The 16,697-nt window shown below is 37.4% G+C and overlaps 1 protein-coding gene across 1 annotated transcript in view; it reads left to right on the top strand.

The window, feature by feature from the left end:
- The first annotated feature begins 13,644 nt into the window (after positions 1-13,644).
- Positions 13,645-16,697, top strand: part of PDZRN4 (PDZ domain containing ring finger 4) — a 143,198-nt gene continuing 140,145 nt past the window's right edge. Inside the window, exon 1 of the mRNA XM_040488423.1 lies at positions 13,645-13,855. Within this exon, the coding sequence (XP_040344357.1) occupies positions 13,787-13,855 (69 nt within the window). The 5' untranslated portion in view covers positions 13,645-13,786. The remainder of the gene's footprint in view (positions 13,856-16,697) is intronic.

Here is a 16,697-nt window from a genome sequence, read left to right as displayed (position 1 = left end):
CTTCACCTGACAAAGTCAAGTTCATTTCTCCTGAGAGGGTTCCACCATTTCACCCTGCAGAGTGAATACTATGTGGTTCCTTTAATGTCCCCATGCTTTCTTAAGTACTCATCTTTCCTTCACTGTTCCTTCCACTGACCTTTTTCTTCAACTTCTCCATCTCTGCCTGCTAAATATATTCTACCTCTTGATATTTTTCTGAGAAATAGTCAAAAATTACCAACAATAAAATACATATACATTTATCACATTCTTATAAGTAAATGATGTATAGAATAGATCTCTCAACTAGCTGATATCCCACAGTGAAAGTATAGTATATCCCTAGTGAGGATTCTGTTTGAATGATTTATTTATTTAATTATTTAAGGTTAGCAGAGTACCATGTGTATCAATAAATACTTGTTGAATGAATAGATGAATTTAACTGATTGTTTTTAATTAGAATCTCTTGGCTCATTACCTTGGTATTTCTTGGGCCTGACGGAGTTATCAATTTTGTTTTTCTTTGTAATTTTATTCTCACTAATTTGTATGCCATTTTATATGTTATACCTATGAAAATAGTGAAGCAGGTTTATGATTAAAGCAAAAACTGAAGAGTCAACACAAACATAACTCATGTTCATATTACTTGTTATTATTAGAAGAGATATTTGTGTATCTACCATTATGTGACAGAAATTATAAGATATATTCTCGGTCAAATGAGCTGTATGTCATAGGTACCTCGCAGGTTATCTGGCATTTTAATGAACTTTTGTTGATTTTCATTATTACAATAAATTTCCAGTAATAAACCCCATTAGAAATCATTACTAGTGTCCAAAATTTTATAAATGTATGCATATACATAAATATATACATACATACAAAATACGCATGTATCTTATTGTGTGGGCCTATGTACACACACACATACTTCAGAAGTTTCTTTTATCAATATGACATTTATCCAAGACATTTACAATATGGTTAGTCAGGCTTCTTTCTTCCAGTATCTTACTCCTTTTCATGGATGTTTATTCTGGTTTTCCTAAACTCTTATATCCCAAATTCATTTGCTCAACAATTCCTCTTTGCTGGTTAAAAGTTGGCAACATAGGCTCAACTCTGTCTTTAAATGTTTTGTTGTTGTTGTTGTTGTTGTTGTTGTTGTTTTTGCACTTATTAGCAGCAATCTAAATTAGATCAATCTTTTTAAAAAAAAATTTCTAATGTTTATTTTTGAGAGAGAAAGAGAAATTGCAGTGGGGGGTGGTGGGCAGAGGGAGAGGGAGACAAAGGATCTGAAGCAGGCTCTGTGCTGACAGCAGAGAGCCCAATGTGGGGCTGGAACCCATGAATCATGAGATCATGATGTGAGCCAAAGTCAGTTGCTAAACTAACTGAGACACCCAGGCGCCCCAAGCTAGATAAATCTCTAAGCTTTATTCTAGTAGGACAAGTTTCCCCCCAATTTTGCTGAATGTATGTAATACTATCCCTCTGAAGTTTTGCGTATAATATTGTATACTTAACAGCATACTGCCCTACAGATTTGCCCAATTTCTAGTATTAATTCTATATTCCCAAATCCCCGATCAGTTTTTACTTTACCTTGCTATTGGAGTCCCACCTCTGCTATTAACATTCTTAGCTGTTAAGATTTTGAAAGTTAGTAATTGTGAACTGGTCAAATCATTCAGAAAGTGGTATGACTCCTTGGGAGCTAAGATCCGAAAAGGTGGTTTTTTATGAGGAGCAACTTTTTCACGTAATCCTATCAACAATGCCATGAGGCAGAAGCTATTAACTCCATTTCATAAATGAGAATCAAAGCCTAAGAAAGTTCAGCATGGTTTTATAATTCAAATTGTAGAGCTGGGACTTAACCACGTGACTTCTTGATTTTGAAGTCCATGCTATTCCATTACTCTTTCTGTGTTGAAAAGTTCCTTATGTTCTGGAAATTTCTATTCTCTAAACCACATGAAAACTGTTCCATCCTGTGACTGGTTTCCTTCAGGCCCCACTTTCCTTTATTTAAAAATAATTCATCACATGAGTAGGAATTGCCTTAATCTACTTATGCTATTTTTGTTTGCTAGAGAGTTGATATCTTAACCCAATTAAGATGTGAAACCCCTCTGAGCATCAGAATTTCTGAAATGGACAAGGTTTTTGCTCCAAGGTATCATTAGCTCTCTATATGGTCATATCATGCATATATACTTAGATTGCTTGTGTAAAACTGTCTTAATGTTGGATTTATTCTCCCTTCACTCAAAAAAAAAAATACTGTTTATCTCATGGTTAAGTAAATGATCTGATGAAAATCTGAATGGCTTCTAGGAAAACTTGACAGTTCTCATAGTGATATTTCTTAATATCCATTTAATTATCCTAGGTAATGTCATTATGTTTCTTTGCACAGAATTGCTTAAGAGGTCCCTGGAAGCCATCATGACCTGTTATTAAGTCATGATGAGTTGAGCTCTTTCATGCTAACTCTGTTTAAATACATGAACTTACAAGTGTTGTCTTTGAATCTTAGTCATGCTGAGCTATGCTTAGATAGCAAACAGTTTTCAAATTCTTAGTGGTTTCCAAAGTAAAGGTGCATTTCTCCTTTATACAGAGTTGAGTGCAGGTCTGAAAACTTACCTGAATGACTTGCTCCAAGTAGTGAGTCAGGGATCTAGGCTATTTTTACCATGTGACTCCACTATATTGGTGTCTTTTGCTTATAGACATGTGGTGGATACATGTGATCCATTCCCACTGGATTTAATCACTAGACTTACGGGTCCACCTCAGCCTAAGAAGGAGGCTTACACATAGCTGGACTAAAAATAATAATTTTAAGAATTCCAACCTGAAACCATAATTTCTTAGGTTCACCCTTTATTACCACTCCTTTGATACCATAAGCTTTATGAACTTCAATTCCCCTAAGTGCTTTATCATCATTACTTATGGCTTCTTGTGAAATAGATTTCAAATGGCAAAGCAACTAGACTCCAGACAGGTTGAACTTGGGGTCTAGAGATACTGAAAATCAAAGAAAAATAGTATATTTTGGAAGAGTTGATGGAGGGTTCCTGGGTGACTCAGGTAGTTGAGCATCCAGCTTTGGCTTACTTCATGATCTCACAGTTTGTGGGTTCAAGCACTGACAGCTGAGAGCCTGCTCTGTCTCCCTCTATCTCTGCCCCTCACCCACTCGTGCGTGCATGCGCTCTCTGTCCCTCTCTCTGTCTATCTCTCTCTCTCCCCCCCCACCCACACACAAATAAATAAACCTTAAAATTTTTTTAATTAAAAAAGTAAGCGTAGATGGATTTTTACTTTTATTCAGATCAATTATGATGCATTATAGAAAATCATCTCATTAACATAGAATCCAATAAGCAGTCCCTTAACTGTCTTTCCCTGGCACCAATACCTTGAACTTGGGCCACTCCAAGTTCCCAGAAGCTAAAACCCAGCCTTCCTACAGGTCTAGTAAAAATTTACTCATCGGTGCAACCTATAGGTAGGACATGTCTGGTGAATTGCAAAAGGAGGCAATGACTCTGATACAAGCCTGACCCTACCACAGATTTCATTCGTGGTACGCAGGACTAAAGACACTGTACTATGTGAAGTGGGTCCTGCTGCCTTACTTCCAGAAAGAAGTAATATATCTTCTTAGAAAAGGCAGAATCTTAGAGTTAAGCCCATTTTGATTTAAATCTCAACTTTGCCACTTAGCTATCTGACTTTGATCAAATTACATAATATTCTGAGCCCGAGTTTTTATGTGTGTGAAAAAAAGCCACATAGATCTCATAAAATTTTGTGAGACTTACAGCACCCTTGATATAGAAGGTGCTTTGCAAATGTTAGTTCCCTTTTAAAATTAGTAACAAAGACCTAGTGATCTTCATAATCATATAAGCAGCCATAACAGAAATTTTAGTGATGGGAGTCATTCAAGAGTGCCTGGTTTAACATATTACATCTAGATTTGGGGGAGGAAAAGCGATGCACACATCTGAATTTTCTGTGGATTATTTGAAAATGCATGGTCTCAGGCCTCATCCCCAGTTTGCTGACTCAGAAGCCCTGGGAATGGGGCCTGTGCATGTGTAATTGAAAACAGGCTTCATGAATGATTCAGATGCACACCCCTAGTGAAGTACCACTATAGAGGCTGGCACAGGGCCTGGTAAATAGGAGGTGCTCAGCAAACATTTGTGGAACTCTGGGGGTCCGTTTCTTAGCCCAGTTCCACCCTGCTATAACCATAAAGCTTCTTTCTGCTCTTCCTGCCTTCCAGTCACTATGATATCAACCATTGATTCTCTTACAGGAATCTGACCCTTCCCAGAGAAAAAGTGGTGTTTCAAAGTATCCATCCAGCCATTTGCAGAAATGTAGACAAAAAAGTAATACAACTGTCTACTTTTAAAAATAGCTTCACGACAATGGATTTAGCCACTTCAGCAACACTATAGTGTAAGCTGTGATAATAAGCTAATATTTGTTGAGCATCTACATGGAGTGGACTCTAGGTAAAGTGTGTGTTCTCATAATCCCTCTGTGGTAGGTACTGTGAATATCCCAATTTCACAGTGAGGAAATTGAGGCTCCAAGAGGATGTGTACCTTGTTCAAGTTCATACCGAAAAAGTTTTACAGTGACGTTCAAAAACATTCCTAGGTGACTTCAAAGTCAGAAAGAACTCAGGAGCTCATTCTGATGATTATGGTGTCCTGGGCCAGAATTTGTTTATAGTCTGGCATTCTATATTACTAGCTCACAGAAACTATTAACATATTGATTTGTAGTGCCAATGTTTTAGGTCACCATATAAACACCACTTTCATGATAGAAAAAGGTGTCAATGAAATGGTGTAGGTCTGAAGACACTAGGGCCACAATAGTAAAGTGATTTTCTAGGACCCTGAAGGTGGCAAAAACTTTAGACCTTGAGCAGTGTGTTAAAATAGCTCATCTGTTTGCTTACTATCCACTTCCCTGCCTTCTTTATCCATATATTTATTGGTTACATATGCACATAAGTAAACATGCAAGGAAAGAATAGATAACCTAGGCTTTAGAATATCCAAGAAGGAGGAGCCAGTTACTACTTCCTGTCATACCACCCTGTGTTAATTCCCTGCATAACCGCTATTATTGCCTGGAAAGTTTATGCAATAATTATCTGTTTATTTATTTCTTGCCTTTTCTCATCAGCATTTTCTCCATGAGATCTGGGACTTTGTGTATCTTGACTATCATGATAAACTGAATAGGTAAGCACAGTCCAAGGATAAGGGAGGCATGATCATGTATCCACAATATCAGATAGGAAAGTAGAGACTGGAGACTGTTAAGGTCAAAAAAAGAGAGAAATAGGGTGCATGACTGACATGCAACTCTTGATCTTGGGGTTGTGAATTTGAGCCCCATGTTGGATGGAGAGATTACTTAAAAAAAATCTTTAAAAAAAGATAAATATACCAAAAGACATAAAGTGATGCTAGAAGACTTGTGATCTCTGCACCTAGAGCAGGAATATTCTGTTTTATACTCTCTTTTGCTTATGTGTATGCCCATGTGTTTGTGTGTCAGAGAGAGAGGGAGAGAGGGATGGAGAGATCAGGGGCCAGAAAATGGGGTAAGAAGGACTTATAAATGTGTGTTTGTAGACAGAGAAAAGCAAAAGCCAAACAGTTGGCTCCTTATACTATTATAAATTTCGATGTTATGCGTCATGAGTGAATGAAGGATCAAGCTGAGAATAAACAGTAACCTAAGCTAGGAGAGTGGTCTGGGAAGGAAGAAAGGAGAGATTAAGCAGTTCAGAATAACAGTGCGTGGCCACTGGATGATAGGAAAGAGCCAAGGCAGACTTGAGTACCTGCTGATAGTCAGCCCATTCTTTGATGTGGACTACATGTAGAGTAATCTTCGTGGAAGAGCACTATGACTTATGTTTTGGTGAATTGAATTTAATGTGCTATGGCCAGCCCAAATGTTAAAGTAGGAGTCAAGGAATAAGTAGGTCTGAAGCTTAGGAGAGAAATTAAAACTGGAGATTTAAGTTTGAGAGTCATCTGGCACGCCTGGGTGACTCAGTCGGTTAAGCCTCCAACTTTGGCTCAGGTCATGATCTCATGGTTCATGAGTTCAAGCCTCGTGTTGGACTCTATGCTGACAGCTCAGAGCCTGGATCCTGCTTCAGATTCTGTGTCTCCCTTTCTCCCTGTTCCTTTCCTCCTCACAGTCTGTCTCATTGTCTCTCTCTCAGAAAGAGAGAGAGAGAGAGAGAGAGAGAGAGAGAGAGAGAGAGGAAGGAAGGAAGGAAGGAAGGAAGGAAGGAAGGAAGGAAGGAAGGAAGGAAGGAAGAGTAAGTAAATAAATTTGGGAGTCATCAGCAAATCTATACCTTCACTTTTCTCAAAATCACCAAATTTACCTGTCTTATGTAACTCTCAATGACTATTCTTTAGTATGGAGATATGACTGCCCTACTATCAATGCATATATTCCCTACTATAATAAATATTAAGACAGAAAAATATTCTACAGTTATCAGTACATATTCAGTGCAACATTACGCCATCACCAGTGGAGTGGAGTAAGGTTATGAAATTGCTTAGATTTATTCAATCTATTTTAGGCAGCCATGCTTGAGGACGCAACTTAGAACCTGGGAGTTAATTTTAGACTCCACTTCTGGTCCTCAGGGAAACTCTTACATCTCGGTATGCTACAGGCATCACCAGAATGTCTTTTTCTAGCCATCTAGGAATTTGTCATAATGATGACTATCTCCAAGTGACAGGCAATAAAAAATACCACTTAAACAGTGGATCTAGACTGCTTGGTTTGAGTCCTGGATCCTCAATTTACTACTCATGTAACCCATCTACAACCCATGTTAGGAGATATTAATAATACCTGCCTCAGAGAGTTGATATGAAGACTAAATGAAATTAATAACATATGGTGCTAGAACAATGCCTGGTGTAGAAAAAATACTAAGTGTTCATGTTTTCAAAAATATTTCAGAATTATCACCATACTCTACTCATAGTACTGTTTAATAAATGCTGGCCAAATGGGAGTATTCAATAAGCATTTACTAGACTACTTCTGTAAAACTAAAGGTGGTGTTGGTAGTGTTTTAAGGAAACCCTAAATCAAGAAAATAAAATAAATACCAAATAAAGAAAGCCAGTATTATCCTGGGTTAGATTAATAGCCTTTAAAATTCCTCAAATAAATAATATTATACTGCCTATTTCATAATTGTATAAGTCTGGCTTCAGATGCTATCACTGGGTTCTTGTACACTTATGTCCACATTATCCATCAAAGTAAAGAAATAGAACATCAGGGTTATTACTCTAAATATATTACATTACATTCTTTACACAGAAAAGAAATGGGTATGTGTGTATCACATTTACAAAATGGGTACTTCCTGTGCCAATTTCTTTTATATAAAGAATGGGGAAACAAACAGCCTTGGGAAAGTTGTTGAATGACCAACATGAAGTGAACACTAGCAAATGATGTGGACAGAATATGACTATAAAATTTTAATTGAATTTCAAATAATGTAATAGAGATTTATTTTGACTGGAAAACTATGAAGAGATAACCTCGAAATCTGAAATAGGGATTATTATCATTATCATATTACTTGTATGATGACTAGTGGCCAGTATGTCATTGGGCACATAGTAGGTGCCGGGTGTCCTTGATACATATAATCATCACAAAAACTGCATCCCTTGTGAAAGTTGTTTGGTAAGTACTATTACTATCCTCGTTCTGAAGATGGGTAACCAAGAAACAGGCAAGATAGGCAGAAACAAATCATTAATTATCCGACATCACATAGATAGAAATTAGGGCAACTAGAACTTGCAGGGCAGAATGACCCTAGATCCCGTGCTGAACCAGCACACCAGTATGGACAAAATGCCTCACAGTTTATGAATCCCTTCTCCTGTATTTTGTCACATTTCATCTTCGCAGTCAGGCTGTGGGGTGAGCATTATGTCACAGTGAGTAAGTTGCACAAAGCCATCCAGTTAATTGTGACAAGGCTCAAATGGGAAGCCTAGTCCTCTTCCTCACAATCCATACCTTTACTTTCCACTGGAGTCTCATCTCATAACTTGACAGTTCCTAGGAGTTCATGCGTTGGTAAAGCACTCTGAGTTCTGGAAGCCACAATTGTAGATGCAAAATGAACATGATCAACTGGCAAATACAATGTGAAACAGATGCTGGGTTATACACTGATGTGGTGAGCTATAACGAAGCAAGTGGATAGATACTATCAGTGGGAGCATATTTGTAAACTCATGATAGTAAGTAGTTGATATTGCACAGTGTTGTGAATAAACACTGGGTTAAATCAAAGGGCAAAGGCCCTAGGTCTCCTGGCATTGGAAAGTTCAACATCTAATGACTTCTTCACTAATAAATAAGGGATAATATCTGACATATTTACTTCAGGAACACTGTGAAAATCATATAAAGGGATGTATAATTCCAGACACCTGGCATTCATATGCCATCAGCATATGATCAGTGCCTAATAAATAGTGTGTGTGTTCAGTAAATGAATACATGACTTGTATGTGGAGCAGCATATAACTTTAAATATGTATATAATATATACATGAAAATACACAAATAATTGGTAAAACACATATAATTATACCTCATTTCTTTGTATACCTGTCACAGACATTTTTATTTCACAGACTCAGTTTTATGTTTGTAAAATTGAACCAATTTAAATACAGCTTATGCTTATGGTTCTTCAGCCCTTCGACTTAATCTTCTTGAATTAGGGGAAGAAATATTACCTACCAATTAGGTATAGACACAAATACAAAGTTATGTCACTTTGCCAGAACCAGGTCTGTTTTAATCTACTGGTCACATTCATTCATTCAGTATTCCGTTATTGAAAACCTGCAATGTGAGAGACATCGTGCTAGGAGTTTCAGGAGGTCAAAGGTCAAGTGACCGCTTTGTCCCAGTTTGCCTGGGACTTATGTTACTGCTCCCTCCACATGTTTTATAGTCTAACCAGAGGTGTAAAACATGTATATAAAAATGATGTAGACTAGAAATGATGTGTATCTTGAGATGGGTATGGTTAAAATCCACTGAGCATTCAGAAGTTGAAGAGATCACTACTTCAACTTCATGAGGCCAGAGAGGAGAGGACATTTAAACTGGATCAGAAAGTGTCACCAGATTGATTTATGGAGTCTCTGAAGAATACACAACCTGAGGTACAATCTGTAGCAAAGGTAAGAAGATGGGGACCTGTACATAGCAGTTCAGCTTTCCTGGAGCTTAAAAAGAGAAGTGTGCACCCCAGTGACCATTTGGCCCAGGACTGAGGGGTTCTGGGATATGGAATTTTGAGTGGTAAATCCAGAAAAATCCTGGGCAAGCCAGGATGAGTTGCTCATCCTATTGTGCGCTCAAGTATAGTGCTAATAATGGGTTCTCAAGGGGTATTAGTAAGTGAACATATTTAGCTGTCACCTATTTTTAAAAGTCAGTACTTCGATAAAGTTTTATTTTAGTTTATTTATCTAAATCATAATAAAGTGATTTTTCAACCAGAAATAATCACTTGCCTTATTTTTGGCTAGATCCAGTGTTTTAGAAGTCTCTCTCTTCGCTACTTTGAAATTCTGCTCCCCATGTCCTCAGTCATCAGGGTCACGTAAAGGCATATTGATGTAGTTTTAGCTTCCTCTGCAAGAGAGGTAGCTTAGCAAATTAGCTGTTGAATTCAGCCACAGGGTTTGTAATTGGAGAACTGAGTTCAAATCTCCTTACTCAGTTTGACCTTAGGTAAGTCGCTGTCTCTCTGAGCCTCAGATTCTTCATCTTTGTGATTGCATATGAGATATTAAACCTTAGAAAATGTTAGGCGGCTAAGTGTCTACTCAAAAGTGCCCAAGCATTCCCTAAAATGAATGCAGGGTTTTTGTCACCCAAAATGATGCGCATACCTAAAAATACAGTTTAGTAATGCCTTTTTAAAAATGTCATTAAAGGCTCTTTTAATCTGTAGACTTTCTCTCCATCCTATCTCCCCTCCCTCTGCCTCTCCCTCTCAAAAACTGGAATATGTACCCATGTCAAGTTGCTCACACTATGAATTTGGCTGATTGCATCTCCATGGTATAGTTTAATATACTTCTCTATTCTCTGCATTCCCTGTAATTTACTCACATTTGGAAAGGCTCTTTCAAGAGCGGTGTCGTTTTCTTCTATCAGGTTGTGTGTGTGTGTGTGTGTGTGTGTGTGTGTGTGTGTGTGTGATGTTAGCAGCCATTAATTCTCAGTATCTAGTTTAAGGATTTCTGGCATGGGTATGTTCTATCATTCCTTCTTCATTTATTCACTGGAATAATTCTGTAAGAGAAACTCTCATCTACTCTTTAATTACTCAGTGTTACCATCTATATAGGAAAAGCAAGAAAAATGCTAGATTCCTTCCTTACATTTACCTCTGATTTAGCCCTCTTATATGCCCGTCTAGATCCTGAGGAACATGTGTCCAATTTGTATGCCACCACACATTGGGGGAATAAACTAACACAAATTAAAGGCAATAATAAGAAGTATATTTTGAAATACATACGCAACAAATGTTTTTGATGAATTTTTTTGCACAGATACTTGGAAAGGTGATCATCTATTCTCTGCGTATTTTTAAGCTATAACATCCCATATTATTACCACCCAAGAAGATAGTATTTAATCCATTTGTATTTTTATTTTTTTTTTTATTTTTTTTTCAACGTTTATTTATTTTTGGGACAGAGAAAGACAGAGCATGAACGGGGGAGGGGCAGAGAGAGAGGGAGACACAGAATCGGAAACAGGCTCCAGGCTCTGAGCCATCAGCCCAGAGCCCAACGCGGGGCTCGAACTCACGGACCGCGAGATCGTGACCTGGCTGAAGTCGGACGCTTAACCGACTGCGCCACCCAGGCGCCCCTCCATTTGTATTTTTAAAACATTGTCCGGATTAATTCATTTGCCCCTATGTACTTCTGACTTTATATTCTAACACAAAATTTTGCGGTGTAGTCATTGGAAAACCTAAAGCCTCACATGCTAATGAAATTCAGGGAACTTTGGAATTATGAATTCCCTTTTTCTTCAATTCTGTGGAATGATCCCATTAATAGCAGAAGATGGAATCCTTCCAGAGTCTATGGGCCACGGGCAGCGCATGATAAATGATTAAAGAAGCTACCTCTGCTTCCTGAAATAGAAACAATAGAACAGGGGCACCAGTAATGAATAAAGCAAATGGCCAGGAGAAATTGCTGAATGAATAACTTCAATTTGAAATTACTGACTTCACTGGAATGCTCATTCTTTACTTTCTGGTGACTGAGAAAATATTTTTTAGACTTATAATTGTTTCTCTTTTCTTTAGAAGTGAACTACAAAGTATTGTGAGAAGAAAGCTGCAACAAGCAACGGTAGCTTTAATAATTAGGTTTCCTACTTAGCTTTCAAAACCTGTCTCATGAAGAAGTTTTATAAGTAGAAAAAGCAAACACTTTCACTGATGAATAGGTGAACCATCCTTGCCTTACTGCATTCTAATTCCTTTTAAAGCACAGAATTTAAGCATCTGAATATCATTTAACTCTTTCACAGTTGCGCAATACAGAATCCTCCAAAGAAATAGGCAGTGCTCACTTTAAGGATGTGAACTGCAGCAGAAGAACACTTCCTTGGAAGTAGTGATAGAGGCTCAGAGAAAAGTAGCATTTTTTAAAGCATCAAATATATATTTTTTACCGCTGCACCTAAGGAAGATGGCTTCTGCTTGTTGCCCCCCAGTGATGCCCATAACGGTCCTTTGAGATACCTCCTTGAAAATATTCTTTCTGTAACGGGATCAACATAATTAATATCTGCTACAAGTGGTTTCTAATTTTCAGGAAGTCCTGGTGAACTTTGTTCGTATGCAGTGTTCCCAATTATGATACCACTTTCATGTAGGTCTCTCAGCTTGGCTTCCATCCAGGCTGTTAGGTGAAATTAGGCCCAGAAAATCGGATTATTACATCCCAAGGGAAAGGACTGATAAGCAGCAGATGATTGCTCATCTCCTTGCTACTTGCTGGTGTTGAGGTGTTACTAGTTGCAAAGCCAATTTGTTAACAATTAGTACTCATTAGAATCATTTCCTGTTATCGATTCTAAACATTTGACAAAGCGCTTTTAGGAAATTGGACCCCAAAAAGTAGCTACACATAAGTGACGAGCAATTAAAAATCTTCAAGATCCAATGTAATTCCAAACCAGAGTCATCAGTTTCCAAGTAATTATTTTTGCTTTGGAACCCACCTGCTATCCTGTCCAGTTTAAAGATGTGCTGGAACAAGGACATACTTCTTAATTAGCAGAGGTTGTGGGTAAGTCAGAATAGGAACAAAAGGAATTTTCTTTTACTACCCGCTTTAGCTGTTTCTAGTATATCTTTAAGGGACAAAAATTGCCAGCTTGCAATACAATATATGTATTTGTGAGAGTGTGAAATTAAACGCATTACTTCTATTATCTAAACATCCAAGCTTAGTTCTTAAAAGTCTGTGTTCACCTTTGTACATTCTGAACTCTAAATATAGAATCATAAATGGAGTCATTGTGCATTACATTACAATTTAAATATTGCCAGTGTCAGCTTTCTGAAATATTATATATGACTTTAATAAAATTAGCATAAATACCATATGCATTTGAATTTTTTTTCTTAGAAAAGGCATTGTATTCATCTGATTTTTAAATATAGACCCACATGCTTTATAGTGCTACAAATTCATATTCAATAGATATGCCTTTATTACCTAATTAAAATATTTATTATCTGTACAAGTATTATCTCTTAATACTTGCTTAAATTTTCTTTACTTAGACTAAGAAAATATGCCTTATTTCCTCTGTGGTAGGTAATGGTCTTTACACTTTTTTTTTTTTTGGTAGGATCAGAATTAAAACTGAATGTTAGCCCCAATCTTCTGTTCCTTTGCCACATCACTCCCTAAATTTTCCTTTGCTTCTGTGTTTATTTTGTAAATGCAAATAATCGCTCCTCTTCATCCTCCCCTAGACTTACTAAGTGCTGAAAATATTTCTCCTCATTGTTGCAAAACGTAGAGATGTGAACTAAGTGTATTTCTGTTTCTGAATTTCTTATTCCCATATTAAAACCTTACATCAACAGAGAAATTAAGTGTATGTTCTTTTTTGAAATGCCCTATGCTCATCCCTGTATCCTTAATAAACAGAGATGGTATTGACACAAGTGAATTTTGTTTAACCACACTACATTTGCTTCTTAATTAGTGAATATTCATCTGTCATCAGCAGCAGCTATGACACCCCTCCCTGCTAACATGTTCTGTCATAAATAATCAATGAGGCACTATTAATATTCATGAGCTGGAATCTGTGTAGTCATGTGCACTGATGCAGAGACAGGGGGAGTGTTGCCATGAACTGACTGGAAACTCTGTGTGTGTATCCGCGAGTGCAAGATACTTAGGGAAAGCAAAGAGCATGCTGCTGCGCACCACCCTGGCTTGTGCTTCCTGCTAACAGCGGTTTGTCTGTGTTTCTGGGCTGAAGTGACTGATGAAAAACAGTAGTCAAGTCTGGAGGGTGATTCCCTTTCAGTTCACTTGCCTTTCAGTTCTGGGGAAATTAGAAGATTTGCTCTCTGTCTCTGCTTCTTAGAATGGGCTGCAATTTGTGCACTTTTCAGAAAAGAGAGGAACACTACAAACTGCTGTATGAAGTTTCCCAGGTGAGTGCAGGGTCTGAGACCAGCAACTAAACAAGCCAGGCTTTGTGTTTGTCTGAAAGATGGTAAATGAATTGTGGCTAGCTTTATTTTTTCCTTTCAGTAGATTTCAGGATTGAGGGCAGACTTGCTCGTTGGGGGCTTTTTATTTTGGTTTTGGGTAGCAGTTTTCAGCTTCCTTGCCACTCCCCCTTCAGATGACTTCCTGTGGGATTCTTTTTAACATTTTTTTTGTGTGTCTACTGCCAAGATGTCAGTCAAGTAAAAGGAGTAACACTGAGATCCAAGATGTCAGTCAAGTATAAGGAGTAACACTGTAATATTTTGAGACACCTCTTTCATTTTGAAATAGTGTTGACATTTGAAAATCAAATGTATCATTGGTACATTAATATTGGGATTTAATAGGTCTATGGTCTCAGTTATTTTGAATAGACAGGAAAAGTTTCTTGCAAAATCTTGTTAGCCAGGGGAATTATTTGGTAATTAGGAATTTTTGCTTTGGTTTAAGAGGAAGACCTGGTGTTATATGAGGAAAAAAAAAAAATATATATATATATATATACACACACACATATGCATATGCGCGCCTTGGCTTAAAAAAGAGATAAAGAGATTTTCTTATCACCTGTTCTTAGATCCGTTTTGTGTGTTTTTGTATGTTTTGTGCTAGAAATTAATTTCGGGAGCTTATTACAGTATCTGTGGTCTTAGGGAAAGTGTGTAAATTCAATTGTCCTTTAGTGTATATCTGAGGGCTTTTCAGAATAAAAATAAAAACTACATCCCTAGCCTTCATAGTTTTCACAGAATTCCATTAATTCATCATTTTATCTAAACAGGTTTCCCTGGGGTGTCTGCTCAAGTCCAAATTTGTTGTTTGGCAAAATAAAGTTTATTCTTTCCTTCTCCCGGTTTGTCCCAGATGTGACACACCACTACTTTTGTTTTTAGACAGTATTGCTGATGAAAGACAACGTTTGGGATGTTGGTGGTCTGTGGGCACAGCAGTAGCCCAGTGCCCACTGCCTACTCGTTCCCTCAGATTTCCCCCTGACGTGATTCATTTCACAGTGGGCTAATTACAAAGTGGATTTGCTACACATGAAACGGCCTGCTCAGTTGCAATGTTAATGCACATTTTCATGGTAATGTGATCAGAGGCTCATTAGCCAGTTTCCAAAATGATCCTCTGCATTAATTAAATATAAAAATGACTCCTTTATCACCATAGAGAGGAAAAAGAAGATTAACATTGTTAATTACACTAGGGGCAATACCTTTTGCTTAATTTTTTTTTTTTTTTTGCTACAAACTTGCAAGGATGGGCTAAAATAATGTTCATTTCCTAGATAAGCTCTCATCCACTTTGCCTCATGAAAACAGTCTCTAGGTGGAACACTTTCCTTTAGTTTGGTTTGTTGGAGTTTGAGTTCTAGTGTTGATTTTCTTTGGGTGGTGGGAGAGCAGGGGAGTGGATTAATCAATCTATTTTTTTCTCTGAATTACTAAATTGATATAAAAGTATAATATGGAGGAAGTGGTAGGTGTCATCCTCCCTGATTATAGCTAGGTTAAGCTGTTTGCATTCTGCTAAGAAATCAAGCAGGATTGCTGCATCCAGGAAGGGACTACTGTGTTTGTTGAGGAGCAAGAGTCTTTGTTGTGGATTTTTAAAATGCTTGTCTGTGAGTTTTGTCTTTAAGTGCTTCCTCAATCTTGAGAAAAATGGATAAGCCATACTCTTGAATGCCTCCACCTATACTTCTCTATATGTTTATTTTATTTTCTCTACTCCTGAGTTGTAGTACTTACGATCTTTAATAAAGGAGGTGAAAAATGAAGTATTAGCTTCCATTTAACTGGCTTTTATTAGATTAAGTTAAAACCCCAGCTTAAAGGTCTTGCATGCATTTTCCAAGGGGAGCCCTCCTACAGTTTGTCCCCAGCTTTGCGTTCTATTTTATTGAGTTAATGGAATAGATAAGATATCAAAGGAAACCAGTGATAGGCTCATATAATACACTGGAGCCCGTGTGGTGCTGCAAACTAGTTTCTATTTTTATTTGGAGGAGAGGCAGCTCAGAGCACACATCAAAGTGAGCGTGTTCTTAACCAGGTGTTCAGGGGGGCACATAGCTGCCCGCATAAGAGAGGGTACTATTTACAAGAGTGACTTGAGATTGGAAGCCAGAGTATTTCTTACTGGTATATTAAAATGAATGAACTCACACAAACATTAACACCTGATTCTCCAAATCACATGTATTTATAGACTTTGTAATTCTCAGATCACTTACCTTTTTGTTTCTTTTGTTACTATCTCTTAAAAGCTAAGACAAATTAAGGTTACCAGGAGATGTGGAAATTTAAGATTAGTGGTAAATACTACACACATGGCCATGAGCAAAATATTTATGTCTCTGTAATGGAATCGTTATGATATTGGACTTTTCACATTTTCTTTCTGTATTTAGTGATCTGATAATATGGGCCAGTTTTCAGGTGTAGAACTGCAGTAAACAAAAGCAAATGTGCCCACTAAAGAGTCTAGGGAAACAGAATGATGTGCTTAGGTGTGAAATGAGGTCAAGTTTAGATTTTGTTGATATTTTTTGTTCTTATAGAGAAGCTAAGACTTTCAATTGGCAGAAGAGAGGGAGTGTCATTTCAAGAAAATTATTTTCAGCTGGGGCTGGGCCAATCAGGCTCTAGTATGAACACAGATGGGAAGAATCTAGGATTTGGGTAGATCCAGTAATCACACGCAGCAATTTCCATGCATCTTTATACATCTATTAACTTTTATATGTGCCTGGGACATCGTTGTTATCTGCAGTGACTT

Source organism: Herpailurus yagouaroundi, unplaced genomic scaffold, assembly GCF_014898765.1.
Source record: "Herpailurus yagouaroundi ecotype Mexico unplaced genomic scaffold, PumYag 166, whole genome shotgun sequence".
NCBI classification, from domain to species: Eukaryota; Metazoa; Chordata; class Mammalia; order Carnivora; family Felidae; genus Herpailurus; species Herpailurus yagouaroundi.
Note: the sequence above shows the minus strand (reverse complement) of the source record. Positions and strands in the feature narration are given on the sequence as shown.